This window comes from Vombatus ursinus, unplaced genomic scaffold (genome assembly GCF_900497805.2).
Source record: "Vombatus ursinus unplaced genomic scaffold, bare-nosed wombat genome assembly UNPS02014945.1, whole genome shotgun sequence".
NCBI classification, from domain to species: Eukaryota; Metazoa; Chordata; class Mammalia; order Diprotodontia; family Vombatidae; genus Vombatus; species Vombatus ursinus.
Window position 1 is genome coordinate 16343578 of NW_020954723.1, and position 23537 is coordinate 16367114.

At 35.8% G+C, this 23537-nt stretch overlaps 1 protein-coding gene across 1 annotated transcript in view; it reads right to left on the reverse strand.

Moving 5' to 3' along the window:
* TSHR (thyroid stimulating hormone receptor) overlaps positions 1-23537 on the reverse strand; it is a 182143-nt gene that overhangs the window by 52106 nt on the left and 106500 nt on the right. Inside the window, exon 3 of the mRNA XM_027844908.1 lies at positions 19018-19092. Within this exon, the coding sequence (XP_027700709.1) occupies positions 19018-19092 (75 nt within the window). The remainder of the gene's footprint in view (positions 1-19017; positions 19093-23537) is intronic.

A 23537-nucleotide genomic window follows, 5' to 3' on the forward strand; every position in this document is an offset into this window, starting at 1 on the left:
AAAGCCAAAGTTATTATCTTCCTTCTACACACCTTCCACTTTTCCAAACTTCCCTATTACTGTTGAGGACATAACCATCCGCTCAGTCATCCCAGGCTAAAATCCTAGGTGTCATCCTTAATTCCTCCCTCTTTCTCATCCCCCCATATTCAGTTGGTTGCTAAGTCCTACCAATTTTACCTTCAGAATATCTCTCATAGAGGCTCCCTACTTTTCATGGACGATGCAACAACCCTAGTGCAGGCCTTCATCTTACACCTGAATATTGAAATAACCTGCTGGTTGGTCTCTCTGCTTCAAGTCTCTTCCCACCCTAGTCTATTCCTTCCCTCAACTGTCACATTGATCTTCCTAAATTGCAGGTCTGATCTTGTCAATTACCAATTCAGTAGTCTTCAGTGACCCCCCTGTCACCTCAAGGATCAAATAAAAAATCCCCTGTTTGACTTTTAAAGTCTTTCATAACCTGGTTCCTTCCTACTTTCCCAATCTTCTTAAACTTTACTTCCTTTCATGTATTCTGTGATCTAGTGACATTGGCTTCCTAGCTCCTCCTTACACAAGATGTTCCGTCTCCCACCTCCAGACGTTAATTTTTAAAAGAGTTGTCACATGGAATATTTTCTGTAAGTTGTTCATTAAATATATAGTTTCCAGTCAAGAGGGAATAATACTTGTCCAAGAGATGTTTAAAGTTTTTCTGTTTCAATATTCACAGTCTGAATAGTGTACCTGAATTTATTTGTTACAAAAGAACTCAAATCAATTATAGCTTGTCTAGGTTCAAGGGAATATGAATTTTAGTATAGTAGTATAATATAGTATAGTATAATAGTGTAGTATAATAGAAAGCCTGTCATATTAAAACCACAATGGGGAAAGTCATGATGTGGAAGGGATAGCTGTAGTTTCTTTCTGAAGAAACAGTGGTATGCTTATATCTCAGTTTGGCATAAGAAATTAAATAGGAATTTTTTGAGAGTTTTGCAGAAGCCACAGACAATACACGAAGGCCAAGAGATGACATAGAAAAACTTTAGAAACTTAGAAATGCCTAAAATATATGTATAGTATTATATAATATCAACATATCTTTTAATACCATAATAATTCAGACTTAGTCTCTGGTATGAAGGGAGAGCCAACAAATATTACATGGGTTTTCCAGATCGCTCTGGGGGGGACGCCATACCCCTTGAATTTTCTTTTCTCTATTGACTTTCTACCCTGGTCCCTACTCCATCATCATATAACAGCCCTATTTCTAAATAAATTGTGTTAGTGGGGTTCTGTGTCTTAATTGCTTTTTTCCCTTTAGTGACCTTTGAAAAGATCAATACATTGTAGTCCTTTGGAATGGAGAAAAAAACATCCCTATTAAGAATGGCAATAGCAAAACCAAAACAATTGAGATTTTGATGACAGAAATGTGTTTAGAGAAGGACTTGGGTAAAAGACATAGCAACTTTGAAACAGCAAAGTATTGGAACTAGATGGCCAAGATTGTAGGGAGAAATGATTGTGCAAGTTTGTCTTTGCTGTGTTACAAAAGGGGTATAGGAGGAAAGGAGGACAGGGAAAAAGGAGGGGAAAAAACAGCCTTTTTGTACACTCCCATGAGTCAGACAGGACCTCTCTGTTCAAGGGAAGGTTTATTGTGAAGTTGTTTCATGGGGGATGAACGATCTGCTGCTCAGGTCATCCACCCTCCTGTGTGTTTATGGGATTTTTTTTTAAAGGAACGAAACCAAAAGAATTTATCATATTAAGAACAATGACTCTATGGGATAATAGAGATTCAGAAACATATTAATCTATGAAATTCTGAAGGCTCTTTCATAAGAAAGGCAGGTGAAATAGGTGAAGAGAAAATGATGAAAATTTGAGTCAAGCAGCCTTGTCAAGAAGAGGGATATGACAACCAAGGATGTCACTGGTTTAGAGCACCTGCTCATGTGAAAAACATCATAGAAAAGAGTAATGCAAGATTATAGGCATCAGTATCACTTCAAAAAACAGTAAAAAGCAGTTGAGAAGAAAATAAATCTGTAGAGTTTGGTGAGAGATCCTTCTAAGTCTTATCATCCTGAGAGCTTTTGTACATGAAGGTAGGAGGTTAACAAATAGAGATGTGAAATGAAGCTGATAAGCCAACATCCATAAAGATTTGTTCTTATAAATACTGAATAGTAGAACAACCATTATCTTTGGACACTACCACCTCAGTACTCTATAAATCAACCAACAGGCATGTATTAAGTGACTATTATGTGCGATGCCCTGGGCCACCATATGAGGTAAGGGAATAGCAATGGTATTTAAAAAGGAATAGGGACCAGGCTTGATCAAGTATATGCAAAGAAAGACCATACTAGAAGCGACATAATTTTAAAGGCACTCAAGGATTATTTTTCCAAAATTATCTCAGAGATGGATTCCAAAAGAATGGAAAAGATCAGGGGCAATATTTTAACCAAACAAAGGAAACTAAGAAACCATTAACAAGTACAGACTTTTCTACTCTCTTATTTCCATAAAATCTTTAAGAGGACATTATGGTTGTGTCAAGATTACCAGGATGAAAGCAGGAGAGGGCTTATTTTCTACCACAGAGCTGGAAGTTGTAGAGAAGAAAAGCTCCTATTATATCTGTTATTTATTTATTTATTTTGGCAACTGATTTGTAGGACAAAATACCACCTTAAAAATTTCCCTTCTATTATTTTTATGTTAAAATCATACAAGATTAAGTGACAAATGTAATCATAGAAATACTTTGACTTCCTGAGTATTCATATCAAAGAAAGCAGTTCTAGGAACAGAGAGCTACATGCTCAGGTAAATTGTTTGTCAGAGTTATAGAGGATGTCTTAAGCAGAATACAAACAGAAAGTTTTCCTATCTATATCAATGGTGAACTTCATGAAATACTCTTTTTCACAAATGACATTAACCAGTTCCTAGAATGTTATAAAACTTCTTTAATTAATCTATTATTATCAGAAAGAGATTGGTTTAAACATCCACAATGAAAAAACAAAGTGGTTGAAAAATTCATATTGCTCAGATTACAATAAATAGCTGGGCAGATGGCCCATTTATCTATCATCTATTTAATATTTAACTATCACCTATTTAACTATCTATCTCTATCTCAGATGGGTGTATATGTGTTTTCCAATAATCTGAATCATAAACTTTAGCACTATACCTGCATGTATTTATCTGCTAATTTATATCTGTCTGTCTAGGACACATGATGAAGATGAACATGGTATTGACCCAGAGATAATTACAATGAGGAAAGTGGGTTGGATCACATTTGGACTTTGCAATACTTTAACTGATCCCAAGCAATTTCTTTAATATCTATATTCTCCTAGTAATGCCACATAGCCACAGATTATGAAGCAGTCTAACCACAGAAGAATCAAAATTGTAAGTGACTCAATAGGCAATGGAAAAGATATATGGTAAGTGTATTGAGGCCCTAGCGTATTAGTAATGATGATGTATGCAAGATGTAAGGTGGTATATTGGTCATGACCTGGCAATGATAGGCAATAAACAGTTAGCTTGAGACAAGATAGCCCTTGAAACACCAGAAGAATCAGAGGAAGATCTATAGCATGTGAAGTGGATCCATTCTGGACAGTTTGCAGAAGGATATAAATCCCATAGTAAAAAAATGTATAGAGGGGTTATAGTGTACATTGGTGGACAGGAAGTGCCCACACTGATAAATTCACAGATCTATCAAAGTATTCAATTTGTAACAAATGGACATTTGTGGAAATTTTATTTTGATAATGAAAAAGAATTATAAATATATAAATACCCCTTATGATAAACTATTATATGAGGACATATATGTGTATAATGCACTCCACAAATATGAGATAATACAGACAGTTCTATAATGTGATATATGCATTCCCTAGAAATAGTGCATTATGCAAAATTGAGCAATAAAAACCACAGAACTTATGGGAAAAATATGTTTGGGGTACAGCATTCAAAAACTTCACCAATAACTTAAAAAAAACCAGGAACCTAATGAAAAATGGTAGTACAGTTTTGTAAGTGTTAAATGGTTAAGAAATAGATAAATAATATACTCAACAGTCGCTGTGTCCATGGCCTTGGTCTGTTGCTGGGCCTGGAGCAAGTTGGGTAGACCCCAACTCCAGGCTTCCAGCAAAGGTTATGGTGGGGTGGGGCTAGTGGGAGTGGTTCAAACCAGCCCTTCTCCTCTCATAGCTCCTACTGTACCAAAAGAAATACAATAAAGTACTTTACCTTGACAAAGAAATAATGTTTGCTTGGGGAAGTGGATATTGGAAGGGTAGCAGCTTCTGAGTCACTGTAAAATGGTTCAGTTTTCCATCTTCTTGCTTTTTCTCTCTCAGAAGAAATTGAACAGAAGTCAACTCGAAATTTGTATTTTGCTCAGAATATTCCCTAATATATCAATCATGTTTGAACAAATTTACTTTTTCCAAAATACTGGTTATAGTAGAACTGACTGTATTATTAATGATGAAAACCAAAGCCTCATACCTCTGGAGTTAATTAGTCCATTCCACTTAGAGTCCTATTACTTACTGGTATGATTTTAGCTTGATTTCCCAAGTGGAATGAACCAGTCAGTATGAATCTTAGAAATGGAAGGAACTTTTAGAAATCATTTAGGCCATTTCTTTTTAATACATGAGGAAAGTGGGGTCCAGAGAGAAGAATTTACTTGCTTAAGAATTTGCTGTGTGATTGCTAAGCCACTGTCAGTGACTTGAAAAATTACGGAGATTGAAAAGGTGCCACAACACTGAAGATAGGCAAACGTCTCCAAGTCTCAAAAGAAGGCAAAAGGAAAAATACAGAATAGAGGTCAATGAGCCTTGCTTCAATTCAGAGCAAAATTCTAGAATCTGTTATTAAAGGGATAGCATGTGAGCATTTTGAAAGGTAAGAGCTTAGAGCAAGCAAGAGTTCAGAAAGAACATGACATACTAGACTCACCAGATTTACTTTTTCAATAATATTACTACACTGATAATTCAGGGAAATACCACAGATGTAGTACACCTTAATTTTAGCAAAGCATATGACTATACCTTTTACGATATCCTCATGGACAAGAAGGAGGCTAGATTTATTAAAAACTGTGGTGAGATTGTTGATTGATTAAACAGATAGGAAGAATAGTTGATTTCCTACTTCATTTCCCTCCTCCACTCCCCGCCCCCACCTTCACTTTTTTGGATCTTTCCATCATGCCCCCAGGAACCTCATCATTCACTTTGATCAAGATCAAATTAACCTTGGTACTCAGACCTCAGCAGTACCCTCTGCCCCTCTGATTGCAGGGAGAACAATAAGTTCCTCTCAAAACCTCCTTTTAAGGAGGGCAACCAAGCCAATCATCTCTTCATTTCCTAGATGGCTATACTTTTTTGAACTTCTCCATCATGTTCCTGTGCCAGGTAACTTCTCTCTTTCCCTCCCCTCTTTCAACTTCTTTTTGTGTGTTGTCATGTCTCATTACATTATAAGCTTCTTGAGGGCTGGGACTGTCTTCTTTTTCTTTTTGTATTCTCAGAATTTTGTATTCCCACTTAGCACAGTGATTGGCACATAGTAGGTGCTTAATAAATGTTTATTGACTAAATAGTTATTAATGAATAGATGTCAACATGGAGGGAGGGCTCTGTTTAATTGCACAATTGATATGTTCTTTGTCCCATGCTTTTCAATATTTCTATCAATTACTGGAAGGAAACATAGATAGCATACTTAAGGTTTTTCTTTTTTTTTTCAGTAGGGGGAAGTATGAGGAAGAGAAAATAAGTGCTTGTTAATTAAAACAACACAATTTAATTAAAAAATTTTGCAAATGGCACAAAGTTAGAAGGGATAATTAACATTCAGGACAATGAAGTCAGGATCCAAAAATTCTTAACGAGATGAAATCTAATGAGGTAATTTAATAGACATAAATTTAAAAGCCCTATAGTTGAGTCCAAAACAAATCAACTGTGTAAATACAGGCTGGGGAAAGGGATAACTAAATAATAGTTTGTCTGAAAAGGATTTGATGATTTTAGTAGACTGAAAGCACAGTAGGAATCAACAACGTGACATGTCAACTAGAAAAGCCAATTAATCTGTATTAATAGAGTTGTAGAGTATAGAACAAGGAAGGTGACAGTCCTGCTCTATTATGTCTTGGTCTGACCACAACTGGAGTGTTGTATTCAGTTTTGAATACTAAATTTTAGGAAGGATATTGACAAACTGGAGTATATGCAGAGTGGAGGGATTAGGATAGAGAGAGGACTGGGAACTATGCCATATAAGGATCAGTTGAAGGAATGGGAATGGAGTTTATGCTGGAGAAAAAAGAGACATTGAGGATATATAATAATTATCTTCTAGTATTTGAAAGGCTGCCTTGAAGAAAAAAATTTTAATTTATTCTGGTTGGATTCATAGCGTAGAACTAGGAACTAAGGAGTGAAAGCAATGGAGTGTTAGGGAAAACTTCCTACTAATGAGAGTTGTCAAAAATTGGAATGAGTTACCTTGAGAGCTATTGAGTTTGCTCACACTCGACATTTTCTTTTTCTTTCTTTTTTTTTTCTTTTTGGTGGAGCAGTCAGAGTTAAGTAACTTGCCCAGGATCACATAGCCAGTAAGTGGCAAATATCTGAGGCTGGATTTGAACTCAGGTCCTCTTGACTCCAAGGCCAGAGCTCTATCCACTGTGCCACCTAGCTGCCTCCACTCTGGACATTTTCAAATGGAGACTGATCAATCACTTGTCAGGGATGTAGTAAGAGAGGGGTCCTGTTCTGGTTGGGATTGAACTAGATCTCTTGCAGTCTCTCCCAACTCCAATGTTGTAAGAGTCTGTGATTCCTCTGTCCCCCTAAACCTATGCCTGTGTTCTTTCTTCTACACTATGCTGAAAGGCCAGAAAATGGGTGCCTGCATTAGAATCTTGGTCTACAGCCAAGTAATCCAAGGGTTCTTAACTTGGGACCCATGAATTTAGTTTTTTAAAATAATATTTTGATAATTGTATTCCAATATAATTAGTTTCCATTATAATCCTATATATTTTATTTTGTGCATTTCAAAACATTATCCTGAAAATGGGTCTGGAGCTTCACTAGACTGCCCAAAGTGTCCAAGACATAAAAAAAGATGACCAACTCCTGTCCTAGTCCAACATATCGAACCATCTCAACTCACCTTATCCCAGCTTCCATCCACTATAGAGGAACTGTCTACCTACAGAACAAAGTTTAAATGGAGATTAATCTTACCTAATCAGATCAGCTTCCTTTCTTAATTAAAAATGAGCAATTTCTGGTTCAGCCACTCATATCTAGTCGATTTCACAACACATATTAGCTGCCATTCGGGGTGGGGGGTGGGCATGGAGCCAAGATGGTGGAGTAAAAGCAGTGACTTGCTTGAGCTCTCCGCTAAACCCTTCCAAATACCTATAAAAAATGGCTTTAAACAATTTCTAAAGCAACAGAACCCTAAAAAAGACAGAGTGAAACAAATTTCCAGCCCAAGACAACCTGGATGGTTGATTGGAAAGGTCTATCACACCAGGCAAGGAGAGGAGCACAGTTTGGCGTGGGTGCGCAGGCCTCAGCAAACATGGAGCAGGCCTCAGAGGACTGAATCACAGGCAGCTGTGGCAGTTTGCAGACTTCTCAACCCATGAATGCCAAAGACAACTTAGAAGGTCAGTAGGAAAAGTATGTTTCTGCAGTGGTGAGAGAGAAGCGCAGGGTCCCAGAGGTGGTGGCTGCCTCCAGAGTTTCTGGCCCACAGACTGAGGGGGAATCGAATGGCTGATCAGAGGGGGATTGCAGGGATCTCTTTCCTGGTGCTGAGGCAGGATTCTCTTGCTTTGCCTGTGCTTGGATCTGGATCACAGTTCTTGGAGGCAGTCCTGGGGCAAGGAGGAGTGCTGGCATGGTGGAGCTTGTAGTGGCGGTGGAGAGGAAACCCTCCTCACAGTTCCAAGACAGAAAAGAGTGCTCATAGACCAGAGCACAGGCCAGGAAAGGAGTAAACACCTCACCCTTGATCATAGCACCTTGGAAGAACTGAAAATGTACAGGTCCCTAGAAGTATCCCCTGAAGCTTGGGACAGTACATTCTCTACACTGGAAACAGACCCCTACCTTAACAAATAGTTTATAACTCAAGTAATTGGCTGGCATCATGAGCAAGCAGCGCAAAAAGAGTCAGACCATAGAATCTTTCTTTGGTGACAAAGAAGATCAAAACATACAACCAGAAGAAGACAATAAAGTCAAAGCTCCTACATCCAAAATCTCTAAGAAAAATATAAATTGGGCCCAGGCCATGGAAGAGCTCAAAAAGGATTTTGAGAAACAAGTAAGAGAAGTAGAGAAAAAACTAAGAGTGATGCAAGAAAATTATGAAAAACAAGTCAACAGCTTGCTAAAGGAGACCCAAAAAAATACTGAAGAAGATAACACCTTAAAAAATAGCTTAACCCAAATGGCAAAAGAGGTCCAAAAAGCCAATGGGGAGAAAAATTCCCTAAAAAGCAAAATTGGTCAAATGGAAAAGGAAGTCCAAAAACTTACTGAAGAAAATACTTCCTTAAAAATTAGAATGGAGCAATTGGAAGCTAGTGACTTTATGAAAAATCAAGACACTGTAAAACAAATCCGAAAGAATGAAAAAATGGAAAACAGTATGAAATATCTCACTGGAAAAACAACTGACCTGGAAAATAGATCCAGGAGAGAGAATTTAAAAATTATTGGACTATCTGAAAGCCAGGATCAAAAAAAAGAACCTAGACACCATCTTTCAAGAAATTATCAAGGAAAACTGCCCTGATATTTTAGAACCAGAGGGCAAAATAGAAATTGAAAGAATCCACCAATCACCTCCTAAAAGAGATCCCTAAAGGAAAACTCCCAGGAATATTGTAGCCAAATTCCAGAGTTCTCAGGTCAAGGAGAAAATATTGCAAGCAGCCAGAAGGAAACAATTCAAGTACTGTGGAAACATAATCAGGATAACATAAGATTTAGCAGCTTCTACATTAAGGGACTGCAGGGCATGGAATATAATATTCTGGAGGGCAAAGGAGGAAGGATTACAACCAAGAATCACCTACCCAGCAAAACTAAGTATAATCCTTTAGGGTAAAAAATGGTCATTCAGTGAAATAGGGGACTTTCAAGCATTCTTGATGAAAAGACCAGAGCTGAATAGAAAATTTGACTTTCAAATACAAGACTCAAGTGAAACATGAAGAGGTAAACAGGAAAGAGAAATCATAAGAGATTTATTAAGGTTGAATTGTTTACATTTCTGCATGGCAAGATGATATTTGTAACTCATGAATCTCTTGTCAGTATTAGGGTATTTGGAGGGAAAAAAATTATATGTATATATAGTTAGATACATAGATAGAGGGCACAGGATGATTTGAAGGTGAAGGGGTGATATCTGGAGAATAAATTAAGGGGTGACAGAGGATTATAGTGGAAGAAGGAGAAAGTGAGAGGTAGAATGGGGTAAATTATCTCACATGAAATAGACAAGAGAGGGCTTTTACAGTGGAGGGGGAATGGGGGAAGGTGAGAGGGAATGAGTGAATCTTATTCTCATAGGATTTGGCTTAAGGAGAGAATAGAAATCTATCTTACCCTACAGAAGATAGCGGGGAGAAAGGGACAAGAGAGCAGGGAGATGATAGAGGGGAGGGCAGAATGGAGGAGGGGGTAATCAGAAGCAAACACTTCTAAGGAGGGACAGGGTCAAAAGAGAGAATAGAATAAATGGGGGGTGGGATAGGATGAAGGGAAATATAGTTTTTCCACAGCCTGACTACTATGGAAGTGTTTTACATGACTACACATGTATAACCTGTATCGAGTTGCTTGCCTTTTCAATGAGGGTGGGTCGGGAGGGAGGAAGGGAGAAAATTTGTAACCCAAAGTTTTAAAAACACATGTTAAAAAAAATTGTTTTCACATGCAACTGGGAAATAAGAAATACAGGAAATGGGGTACAGAATGCATACCATCTTGGGGTTGGGGGGAGGGATAAGATGGGGAGAAAATTTGGAACTCAAAATCTTGCAGAAGTGAATGTTGAAAATTTAAAATAAATAAATTTTTTTTTAAAAAAAGCTGTCATTCTACCCTCTTCATAGCTCTCTTAACTCCTTCGCTCCATACCCATATACATAGTATAGAAGGATGGAAGATGGCAGAGACATACAATCTATTTTTTTACATTTCAATTAAAGTTATTGAGCATCTACATGCTATAAAAGACAACAGAAATAGAAAACATGGTCCCTCTTGCCTAAATACATTGGAAAGAAGACTGGACTTGAAGTTTTAAGACTTCTTGAACCAACTGGTTAATACTGGCTATTGGCCACAATTTTTCTGAACCTTTTATTCATCTGTAAAATAAGAATGTTGAACTGGATAATCTCCAAGATGCCTTCTTGCTATAACAACAACGATGCTGATGATTATCATAATTATTGTCATACAATTGTCATCACTATTGTCATCATTGTTATTATTTTGCTTTAAAGTTTGCAAAGCACTTTACATACATTCTCGTATTTGATCCTCATTACAACCTTATAGGGTAGGTTCTATTTTTATCCCCATTTTACTTATGAGAAAACTCAGACTGAGATTCAATGACTTACCCAGGGTCACACAGTAGGTATCTAAGGCAGCACTCAGACTTGGGTCTTCCTGACTCAAAGTTAGTGCTCTCTGCCCTGTGCTACCTACTTGCCTTTAACATTTACTTAATTCTAAGTAGAAAACTCTTGAGAAACCACCTGCTTGATCACTTGTGCTATACTTTATTAATCCTTTCCCATTATTTCCCTATCTTCTTATTCTGAGAAAAGAAAAGAGAGCTTTGTACAAGAACTTTTTAATATGTTACTCTGCAATTTTTCATTGAATTTCAAATAAAACAGAAATTCAGACTGAATGTGACACTGTTCACTGTCTAAGGGGCAGGGTTACTGCAAATCAGCAGACTAATTTGGCATATTTTGTTGATTTAATCAAATGTCAGAGTCTACAGTCTCTTTTTCTTTCCAAATATCCATCCTAAACCCCAGGAAGAGCCAAGAACTAGCCTCCTGAGAAATCTACTTGCCCAATGAAATCAGCATTGTGGCAGGAACATAATTCCATCAAGCCTGATGGTAAATTATAATCCTGGAAGAAATGGAGTTGGGGAGAGAATAGGGGAATACAAAGGAAAGGAGTAGAAAGAAGAGATTGAGTACTAAAAATCATTAGCTAGGGATACAACAACGAAGAAAAATGTTCTCTAGTGATATTGTTCCTCTAAATGATTTAATTGACCCTGAATTGTTCCACTTCAGTTTGGCTCGGGTTGCTGAGTTGATGGAAGTAATGAAGTTGAACTGAGATTCCAGGCAAGGGTGGAGGTGAAGTGACAGTTAAAAGAGACTGGAAATAGAAAAAATTTCAGCACAAGACAGAATACATCAGGACCAGAGCTGGATGGGAGACACTTGAATAGCACCTGCTCAAACAGTGCAATTAGTCTCAAACTTTTATAAGCACTAGATAATCTTACAGTATCTTAAGGGGAAAAAAAACAAAAGTAAGAATGACTTTGGAAGTCGTTTTAAAAAAGAAACCAGCCAAAAGACCGTTAGTTACAAAAGGAACACTAAAGTCTTTAACCAGGCAAGGTATTTCTCAAATTTACATACTTTGTTTTGTTCAGAATACTGAGAAGGTCAATCTGACTTTCAATATTCAATACATGTGTATTCAATCCATGTACAATTCAATTCAGTAAACATTAAGTACCTACAATGTGCAAGACATAACTTGTTTTTTTTTTAAAGGTGGTTTAAATTTGTAACACCTAGACTAGAAGGGTTCTTAGATGTATTTTAAGGAATTTTGGCATTAACTCGGCACTTTACAATTGAGAATGTTGAGAACCAAAGAAGTTAAATGACTTGGCCAAAGTCACATGGGTAATGAAGGGAATAGATGAGAATTGAATCCAGATTTTCTGACTCCAAATACAGGGCTTTTTCCACTATACCATAGATACCTATTTATTTTTCACCCATTATGCAGAATACCTTGTGCTAGATGCCCTCAAAAAAAAAAAACCCTCTTAATTTTAACTAATTGGATAGAATTGTCATGAAGTGGACTGACTACAAGTCAAAAGACCTGGATTTTAGGGCTGATTGCTCCACTTACTAGTTTCTGTGACCTTGGGCAAGTCATTTCATTTCTTTTTTTGTTTATTTGGCAAGGCAAATTGGGGTTGCCCAAGGTCACACAGCTAGTTAGTGTCAAATATCTGAGGTCATATTTGAACTCAGGTCCTCCTGACTCCAAGGCCAGTGTTCTATCCACTGCGCCACCTAGCTGCCACTCATTTCACTTCTTGAAGTTATCTTCTTATGTATTCCATGAAAGATAATAATCATAATTGCACTTCTTATGTCATGGAGTTATTACAATTAAATGATAAAATGAGTAAAAAGCTTTGCAAACTTGGTGCGATATAAATGTTAGTCTTTATTCATTCTTTAATATAATTTTCCAAGTAATGATATGTGTGTATATACATACATAAATCCAGACATAGCTCTAGTAAAAAATTAGAATTAAAGAATCTTTGTTCTGATAATAGGAAGTTTTGAGTGCTGAATCTAATACAATATATCATAATAAAAACAAAATAACCATATAACATAGCATAATAGAATAGAATATTATATAATAATAAATGATATATAATAGTATAAGATAATATAGTATAATATAAAGGTATATTATATTATATAGCATCTAGAGTAGAAGAGTAGAGAGGGCACTATAGCACGGGGATAGAGAGCTGGCCTCTAAGTCAAGCTGACTTGTGTTAGACATATTTTGGCATAATCTGACTATGTGACCCTTGGCAAGTCAATTAGCCTTTCAGTGTTTCAAGTAACTCTCTAAATTGCAGAGAAGGTGCTGACCTGCATGGGGAGAGGGAGTTTACTTTCTTGGGAGTTCCACACACAAATGAGATTACAAGTCTACTCCCTATCCATATATGTATATATACATGTGTCACGTATGTATATATGTCAATGCATCAATTTTTGCATGTTAAAGGATTTACTTCATTATAGGCTCATTATAAATTTTGATTTTCCATTAAATTGTGTCACCTTACTTAGTAGTACCATTTTACTTTGGTTTATTATTTATGTTTATAATAAATATAACAAGTAATTATGGTAAGCCAATAATGGATTAAAATGCTTTGACATGCAAAAATTAATTCCTTGAGCAGATTTAATTTATATTCAAGGCATTATTTTTTGTTTTTTAAGCCTTGTTTTTAAAGAGTTACTGATTTTTGGGGTTGGATTTCCTTTACTTCTCAGTAAGATTTTGAAAATTCAGAAAACCCCAAGAATTTCATGCATAGTGTCTGAATTATCACAGATTTTGAATTAGTAAGGGTTTTACAGTACTTTGATAATCACCACTGCATGTTTGTTTTAGTACCAAGACTCCAAAAACATTATGTAACAGTAGAACATAAAATAATCATATAACCAAAGGAGGTATTTATAACCCAGCATGTCTTGTAACTTTAGCAATTATATAAATATAACCAATGTCAATTCAGGGAAGTTTACAAATCTCTGGGTTTGGAGAAAAGATTCAAGAAAACACTTGCATTTGCATCTCACATGAGAGAGATTGCATTTTAAAGTTCGGTAAATCTCTGGGAAGGGTATTCACACTTTCACACTAAAAAAAAATTGCTGGAACTAAGTTTTGTATTCAAATCAGTCAATAGACATTTATTAAGTGTCTACTATATGCCAGGCCTCAGTTGAACCCAGAATCTATAATTAGTTTAGTCCTCAGTTTTAAGACATTCAACTTATTTGCCCCAGATAACCACAACAATTCTGTATTGTATGACATGATTTATTCATTTCACCAAGGACCTAAAAAGTTATAAATCTCCTATTTATTTGTATTTTTCCATTCTAAAGCTGCTGCTGAGAGCAATACCTTTTATTTCATTAGCATACAAATATAATTAAATCTTTATAGTATTGGGTCTTTCATAGTTTTGTAGGTTAGGAGATACAAATACCCAATTTTTAATGATTCTAGGTTCAAAGTATGGTGAAGCCTCCCTCCTGTACTCACAAATTGTTATACCTAAGCTATTCCCAGTATGGGTTTTATATCCCTTGGGAACTTATTTTCTCCAACAAACATCTTAATAAGTAAAGAAATCTGGTAAGCTTTTATTCTTACACAATGTCTATTTCATTTACCTTTCTTTATCTGGCATGTAAACAACCACTATAGCTACTGAAACATCAGCAGACAGTTTAAAAAAATGCTAGTAGTCCAAGAAATAATCAGAACCGAAAAGAATGAGTTCTGCTTGTATTTGAGGTCATAGAGATTTGAAAAAAAGGCAGCTATGTTTGGAAAAGGCAGAAAAAAAAAAAACCCAAACCAAAGACCCCAAACAACCAACTAAGATAAATTAAACATTTTATAAAATATACTGTAAATAATAGCTAATATTTACGTAGCACTTACAATATGCCAGGCATTGCATTAAGCACATTGCAATTACAATCTCATTGGATCCTCACAACAACCTAGGATGTAGGTGCTATTATTACCCCATTTTACATTTGAGGAAACTGAGGCAAGCAGAGATTAAGTGACTTGCCTAGAATCACATAGCTAGGAAGTGTCTGAGGCCACATTTGAATGAAGAGCTTCCTGACTCCAGGCCCCATGTTCTATCCACTGAATATCCTAGCTACCTCAAAAAATGGTATAGAAAGTAGCATGATATTATGGATTTAGGAGCCTAAGCATTTAGATTTGAATATCAGCTCTGCTCCTTCTTGTGTAGGTTACCTTGTACAAGTCACTTCACTTTTCTGAGACTTAATTTTCCAACCTGAAAAATAAGGAATTTGGCCTAAATATACTTAAATATCCTTTCCAGCTCTAACTCCTATGCTTCTAATGAGAGTAAATTGAAGTGTTTTTTTTTTAAGTGACTAAACTAATTCAAATGTAAATTAAAATTCTAGAACCACCTCCCCAATCCTAGCAAACATTTCATAAAGGGTCCCTTTCCATAATAGGTTTCTTTGCAATGGAGACACTGCCTGTTTAAATATCTCTTTGATTCTATGACAATCTTGTAATTGAGCATTAAAGGAACATTAAATGATTCTGACATTTTGTGTCAGGTATTATAATAAGAATGCTGTCTGTGCCTTCAATTGAACTTTTAGATCCTGCATTTGCTCAGCCCATTCCTTCTTCCTGAAATTGTTTCCTCCTTGCCCTCCTCTCCCTTATGAGACTTTCAGTTACACAAATACACACACACACACACACACACACACACACACACACACACACACACACCCCCTACCTCTTCCAGTTAAAAGTGATTTCTCCCTCCAAATTTTGATGGCATAGAACAAGGATTATATCATAGATGATAGAGTTTCAGAACATGTTTGTCTCAGACCTCAAAGTACTCCGAACCCTTTTAATGTGCATTAGCACATTTTTTTCTAGTATTGTTTGACATTTGACAGACTTCATTTATTCTGAGAGGTAAATTACCCACAATAGGAGTAAAAATTCCTGTATGATCCTAGATTTAGAGCTGCAAGAGACATTAGAGGTCATCACATGCAGTCCCTTCATTTTACATATGAGGAAATTAAGGCTTTTTTAGGTTGTGACTTCAAAATTTAAAAGAAAATTATTGAAAATTTTCCTCTGTGGGATCTTTAAGAGATGTAATAGAAAAAAAAGCAGTAAATTATTTGTAATGCCAGCAGTAAACACGTAAAGTTTTATTTAACCTTGTTCTTTCTAGATAACTCTTGAACCCTCCAAAAAAAAAAAAAAAGGAAAGTCCTGGTAATCTCTTTATAACAGGCAGGCATGGAGAACTAGGGTGCGATTATGCCCCAGAGAATAGTTGCTTGCTGTCTAGGATTTGATATTACAAATGCTAAGTGGATATGAGATTGAAAAATCATAGGTATAAGTATTATCCAAGCATATTCTGCATTATAGGAAGACAGACCATCTCTTTGCTAGATTTCTAAAAATTTTGTTTCAAGAAATGTTAAACTTGCTACATGGTATATACCTATTTTTAATAGCATAGTGATAAAGATGAAGCATAGTACCAAAGAAAGGTAGATTAGATGTGTAAGCCCAAATTTCATTTTGTGCATTAGCTTCCCATGACTCATAGTGGTACAGAGGTATCCATGCGTCTTCAAAGGTTTTGTCAGTGGAGTATAAGCTCTGATAGGCCCTACCTATTTAGAAACACTTTAAGTGCAGGTCTTCAAGTGAGGTCTGTCATCAGAGGACTAACCTAGTGGAGTACAGAGGCTTATTGCAACAGTTCTCAACCAGGTGAAGAATTCACTTTTTGGTCACACCATTCATGAAGACCTCATAATTATATAGAAAGGCATTGTTCTGTCCTGAAGGATCATACTCAACTACAAAGTCAGAGAGCCTGGAAAAATTTTTTTTTGCAATTATGCAAGATATTTCCATATTAGTCATTTTGTACAGGAAGATTCAAATAAAAGAGGAAAAAAAAGAAAGAGTGAAAAATAGCATGCTCCAGTTGATCAGTTCTCTTTCTGGAGGCTGATAGTATGCTTCATCATTAATTCTTTGGAATTGTCTTGGATCATTTCATTGCTGAGAATAGCCAAGTCATTCACAGTTGATCATCCTTATATTATTGCTGTTACTGTGTACAACATTTTCCTGGTTCTGTTCACTTTACTATGCATCAGTTCAAGTAAGTCTTTCCAGGTTTTTCTGAAATCATTCTGCTTATCATTTCTTATAGCACAATAATATTCCATTACAACCATATACTATAGCTTATTTAGTCATTCTCCAATTGATGAGCATCATTTTGATTTCCAATTCTTAGCCACCACAAAAAAAAAGCTGGTATAAATATTTTTGTACAAATAGGTCCTTTCCTCTTTTTTTTAAATGTCTTTAAGATGTAGACCTAGCAATGGTATTGCTGGATCAAAGGGTATCCTCAGTTTTATAATCCTTTGGACATAATTCCAAATTGCTCTCCAGAATGATTGGATCAATTCACAATTCTACCAACAATGCATTAGTGTCCCAGTTTTCCCACATCCCTTCCAACAATCAACATTTTCCTTTTTTGTCATTTTAACCGCTCTGATATGTGTGAGGTGGTACCTTGCAGCTGTTTTAAAGCATTTTTTCATATGACTATAGATAGCTTTGATGTCTTTGTCTGAAAACTGCCTGTTCATATCCTTTAACCATTTATCAATTGCGGAATGACTTGTATTTTTATAATTTTGACTCAGTTCTCTATATATTTGAGAAACGAATCTTTTATCAGAGATACTTGTAAAATTTTTCTCCAGTTTCCTGCTTTCCTTATAATTGTGGTTGCATTGGTTTTGTTTGTGCAAAAACTTTTCAATTTTATATAATCAAAATTGCCTATTTTACAGTTTGTAATGCTCTCTCTATCTTCTTTGGTCCTAAATTCTTCCTTTATCCATAAATGATTTCATGCTCTCTTAATTTGCTTATGGTATCATCCTTTATATATAAATCATGTACCCATTTTGACCTTATCTTGGTGTACAGTGTGAGATGTTGTCTATGCTTAGTTTCTGCCATACTGTTTCTCAGTTTTCCCAGCAGTTTTTGTCAAATAATAAGTTTTTGTTCCAAAAGCTTGGATTTTGGGTTTATCATATACTAGGTTACTATGTAATTATATTTATTATAATATAATTTGTACCTAATCTATTCCACTGGTCCACCACTCTATTTCTTAACCAGTACCAGATTGTTTTGGTAATTACCACTTTATAATATGGTTTGATATTTGGTATGGCTAGACCAACTTTTTTTTGCATTTTTTTTTATTGATCCCCTTAATATTTTTGAGCTTTTGTTCTTCCAGGTGAATTTTGTTATTATTTTTCTAGCTCTATATAATAATTTTTGATAGATTGGTATGGCACTGAATAAATAGATTAATTTAGGTAGAATTGTCATTTTTATCATATTGGCTCAGCCTACCCATGAGCAATTAATATTTTTTAATTGTTTAGATCTGACTTTATTTCTGTGAAAAGTGTTTTATAATTATGTTCATATAGTTCCAGAATTTGTCTTGGCAAGTAGACTCCCAAGTATTTTATATTGTCTACAGTTATTTTAAATGGAATTTCTCTATGTTTTGCTGCTGGATTTTGTTAGTAACATATAGAAATGCTAATAATTTATGTGGTTTATTTTGTATCCTGCAACTTTGCTAAAGTTGTTAATTATTTCTAGTAGTTTTTTAGTTGATTCTCTAGGATTCTCTAAGTATAACATCATATCATCTGCAAAGAGTGATAGTTTTGTTTTCTCGTTGCCTATTCTAATTCCTTCAATTTCTTTTTCTTCTCTTATTGCTCTAGCTAACATTTCTAGTGCAATATGGAATAATAAAGATGATAATGGGCCTCTTTGCTTCATACCTGATTGTGTTGGGAAGGCTTCTAGCTAAATCCCCATTACAGATAATGCCTGCTTATGGTTTTAGATAAATATCACTTATCATTTTAAGGTAAGCTCCATTTATTCCTATGCTCGCTAGTGTTTTTAATAGAAATAGGTGCTGTATTTTGTCAAAGAGCCTAGAAATATTGAAGTATTTAAATCAATTGTGTGTGTGTGTATGCGTATATAAAACAAAGATTAAACTTTAACCAACAGTATAGGTTCATGATGTTCACCATGATTTGAGACATTATCCCTATTAAGTATTTGAAGATGTGATTTGTCTCTAAGTAGTCCATTTTCTTATACTTACATATGAGTCATCTTACTCAAATTGTAGAATGAATGGGCCTCCAGTCTTTGTAGAGTTACGTCTATGGATAAGTAGCTAAACACCACAAAATATAAGACAAAAAGGGAAATTAATACTTATTAAGCAAAAACATACTATTAGTTTATGAGTAACCTATGAGCCAAAAGCTCCAGATATTATAACATGACAAATTTAATATAGGATATACATGTATATATGTATGTTTGTATGCATGTGTGTGGGTATATATGTGTACATATACACACATATACATACATATGTGTGTGTCCACACACACACCTACTTTTCTAGGAATACTGTGGTCTCTTATGCCAAGATCATATTCTGGTCTCATGAAGCACTTTGCTCTAAAACATTGATCATTTCTCTATTGGGGCAGGGGGATGAGGGAGAGGAAGGGGAGGGAAGGGAAAGAATATGGACTTGAAAATAAAATAGAATTTTTTTTTTAAAAACTCACTTCATATAACGTAATGAATTCTGTGTATTGTAGTTATCTGCATTGGCATATATCCCTGTACTAGAGAGTAAACTTCCTGAAGGCAGGGAACAGGTCTTATCTAACTTTGTATCTCCTCTAGTGCTAAATACGATACTCTGTATACAGATGATTTTTGATAAATGCTTGCTGTTGTGTTTTATTTGTATATCCATAATATGCTTTTTAAAATTTTTTTTTCAATTCACGGAACAAAATAAGTATTTCCATAACACAGTACAATAAAAAAAAAGATTACACATGAAATTGCAAATCTACCATGTTAATTCTAGCTGGTCCTTCAAGTGCAGGCTTTGTGATATCTGTCTACTGAGGACTAGCCTGTCAAAGTTCAGAGAAGTTCATTCATCACTAGAAAGTTGGCCACTGGGGTAATGATTTTTGGCCTCAGCAATTTAGAACAGTTTTCATCTGAACTGAAGAGCATGAGAGAATATGTTGGGCAGCTAGGTGGTGCAGAGAATAGAGTGCTAGACCTAGAATCAGGAAGACCTGAATTCAAATCTAGCCTCAGATGCTTTTGTTTGGCCCTGGGCAAATCACTTAACCTCTCTCACCTTCAGTTTCTTCAGCTGTAAAATGAAGATAATTATAGCATCTTCCTCTCAGAGTTGTTGTGAGGATAATTGAGATAATATTTGTAAAGTATTTTGTGAATCTTAGAGAGTTATATAAACATTAGTTATTATTATTGATGGATAGAGGGCTGGTCTTAAAAAGTTAGGAAGACCTGGGTTCAAATCCTGCCCCTGACATATACTGGCTGTGTTTCTCCAGGCATGTCATTTATCCTGTCAGTGCCGTTCAGGCAATTCTCTAGGACTCTAAATTACTAATAAGTAGTTAAGCCGCATCAATGGGAGCAGTTTTTATACCAACAGTATCCTATACCAATGAAAGCATACGTCTGGACTTCTTCAACACACTCCCTCCCAGAGTCATCACAGTAAAAAAATAGGAAACCTTATTAAAGGAAATCAAAATAATAGGTATAATGTTTAGAATGAGAGGCAGTATGTCTTAGTCGGCAGAGATACGGTGTTGGAATAAGGATGACTTGGGGGTCCAGGTACTGTCTCTGATACATACTGGCTGTGAGACTCTGGGAAAATCACTCAACCAGTGTCCTGGCCAGCTCTCCCTAAGTTGTAGGACAGTTGTCAATATACATCGTTCCAGGCATTTCCTCATTGGGAGATCCAAACACCAATGAAACCACAAGTTGGAACTAACAACAACAACAACAATGATAACAACGATATTTCAGTCTGATAGAGTAAGCTTAAGAATAAACAAAATGAGGGAAAAGAAATAGAACAAAGGTACTTAATGGGCTAATGACAAGAATGGCTCTTGTTACAAACTCTGCAATCATCTCTTCGTGATTTAGGATCATTGATTTAGAGCCGAAAGGTGCCTTACAGAGCACTGAACCTAACCACTTCATTTTAGAGATGAGGAAACTGAGGCCCAGAAAAGTGAAGTGACTTTCTGAGGGATTTAGCAAGGGATCTAATCTATATCCTTCCTCAAGAAGAATACAGATTCTCTTTAAAGAACACTGTCAAAAAAAGGGATGAGGGCTAAGAAAAGTAAAAATATTAAGTTTTTAGCATCAAGGAACAGATATCCAAATAATCTTGTCAATAAGATAAAAGTGAATGATGATAATTGAAAAAGTCTTCTCGACTTCCCTTTTGCAGTGGAAATGACTGATGCAATAATCCAGATGATTATTTTCTAATGAGATGGATTTCTCTGAAATTCTAGAAATGTGACCACTAGCAAATGGTGCTACAGCTTCACTTTGACCTGCCTGAAGAGTGGTTCCATAGATAAAATCTTTAGAAGTATAACATTAATTGCTTGTTTTTGAATTCTTTTCGTGCTGCTTATTATTGATTCCACTAATGATACTCCAATTTCCTTTTTGAATTGCCTATGCTTCAACCAATCATCCTTTGATTTATCAGGTCTCCTGACTAGAGTCCTTTGGGATGGAATGAGATGACATCATAAGACCCTTTAAAATTAAACATCATGTGGAGAGTCAGGGGAGATGCCTCAAGGAAAGGAGGGACATTAATACAAAGTAATTTCACTGTGTATAGATGGGGTTAGATTTGTGGGTTGTTTAGGGTTTTTTTTATACTGGAGCTATCAATTTAATTGGAATAGGGAACTCCCAGTGAAGAAAATCCCTTTACCAACATAGAGTGGCATCTGTTCTACAACTTATGGTTCAAGAAAATTACCAGGGTTGAGCAACTTTGCTCAGGGTTACACAGCCCATGTGTCAAGATCAAGACTTGAACCAAGGTCTTCCTAACTCCAAAGGTGGCTCTCTATCCCTTACCTCTATGGAGTAAAAAAAATAAAATAAAATAATATATATATATATATATATATATATATATATATATATATATATAGGAATAGTACAGTTTCTTTTTAAAGAATAAAAATGTGTCTCCCTAGCTTTGCATATTATTCTTAGCTGTAACCCTCCACTGCTAACACATCTTGTTTAGCATCCTTATAGAGTGGAAAGAACACTAGATTTGGAGTCAGAGACTTTGAGTTCAAATTCCAATTCGATCATTTACTCTGTCGCACTTTAACACAATTCATTTTACCTCTCTCTATGCTTCATTTTTTTTACCCCATAAAATTAAGGGAGTTGAACTAGCTGAACTTAAAGATTTCTTCTAGTTCTAATCTTTTGTTCTATGATTCTCAAAAGTACTGTCTGTAGGGATAACTATAAAACTCCATCATATTTCTAAAGAATAAAGAACCGATGTACCAGTTCAATAAACACTAGTTGTCCTTGTTGGTGTCATCGATACCTATGAGTTCCATTATAATCTTCATGCATATGATTCTCGGCTTTAGTTATCTAACCCTAGTCTCTCTTCTGAGCTCCAGTCCCACATCATCAAATGCCTTTTGGATATTTGGAATTGGATGTCCCATAGGCATCTCAGGCTCCAGTGGCTCCCTGTTACCTTCAGGACCAAATATAATGCCCTCTCTTTGGTATTTCATACTCTTCATAATCTGACCCCTTTCCTACATTTCCACTCTTCTTACATATAATTTTACTTGCCACACCCTTTGATCTAGCTATAACCATCTCTGTACCTTTGCAATAGCTGTTCCCTCCCTCCCTGCCCTACCCTCCAACCATGCTTGAAATGCTCTCCTTCTCACCTCTGTCTCCTAGTTTCCCTGGCTTCCTTTAAGTCTCAGATCAAATCTTATCTTCAGGTGGAGGCCTTTCTTGTCCCTCTCAATTGCTAATGCTTTCCCCCTCTGAGCTATCTTTTATCTACTCTGTATAGTCTTGTGTAGATCTAGTTATTTACATATTATCTTCCCAATTAGGATGTAAGCTCTTGGAAGGCAGGGACCATGTTTTTGCATTTCTGGACATTCTCAGCACATAGTACAGAGCCTGGTACATAGTAAAGGCACAATAAATCCTTTATCATTGATTGACTGATAGCTCCTATAGGAGCTTTGCAGTTCTCTAATAAAGAAAACATGGGATGACATACATCCCTAGTATAGTTTAGAGTTGAGAATTACAAATCAGGAAGATGCTGGAGATTCTGATATTAATCCCTCTAGAAAGGAATCAGTTCTCTTTTTATCCTTCCAGTTCTTTTTCTAAGGTATCATGAGAGACAGTGTTGCACAGTGGATAGAGTCAGGAAGACCTGGGTTTAAATCTTGGCTCTGAAGCATCCTGACTCTATGACTCTGGGCAAATCACTTCACTTCTCAGCCTCCTCCCCACCCCACCAAAAAAAAAAGTCTTAAAAATTATAGGTTGCTCAGCAGGTGCAAATTTCCATTAGCAGAGGAAATTTCCTCACTGGGAGATCCAATCTCTCTTGCTTCTCTTACCCCATCTGGTGATTATATAAAAGAGTTTTAAACGAATGATTTCAATTCAATTCTGAACACCACATTATAAGATTTTTATAACAAGAAT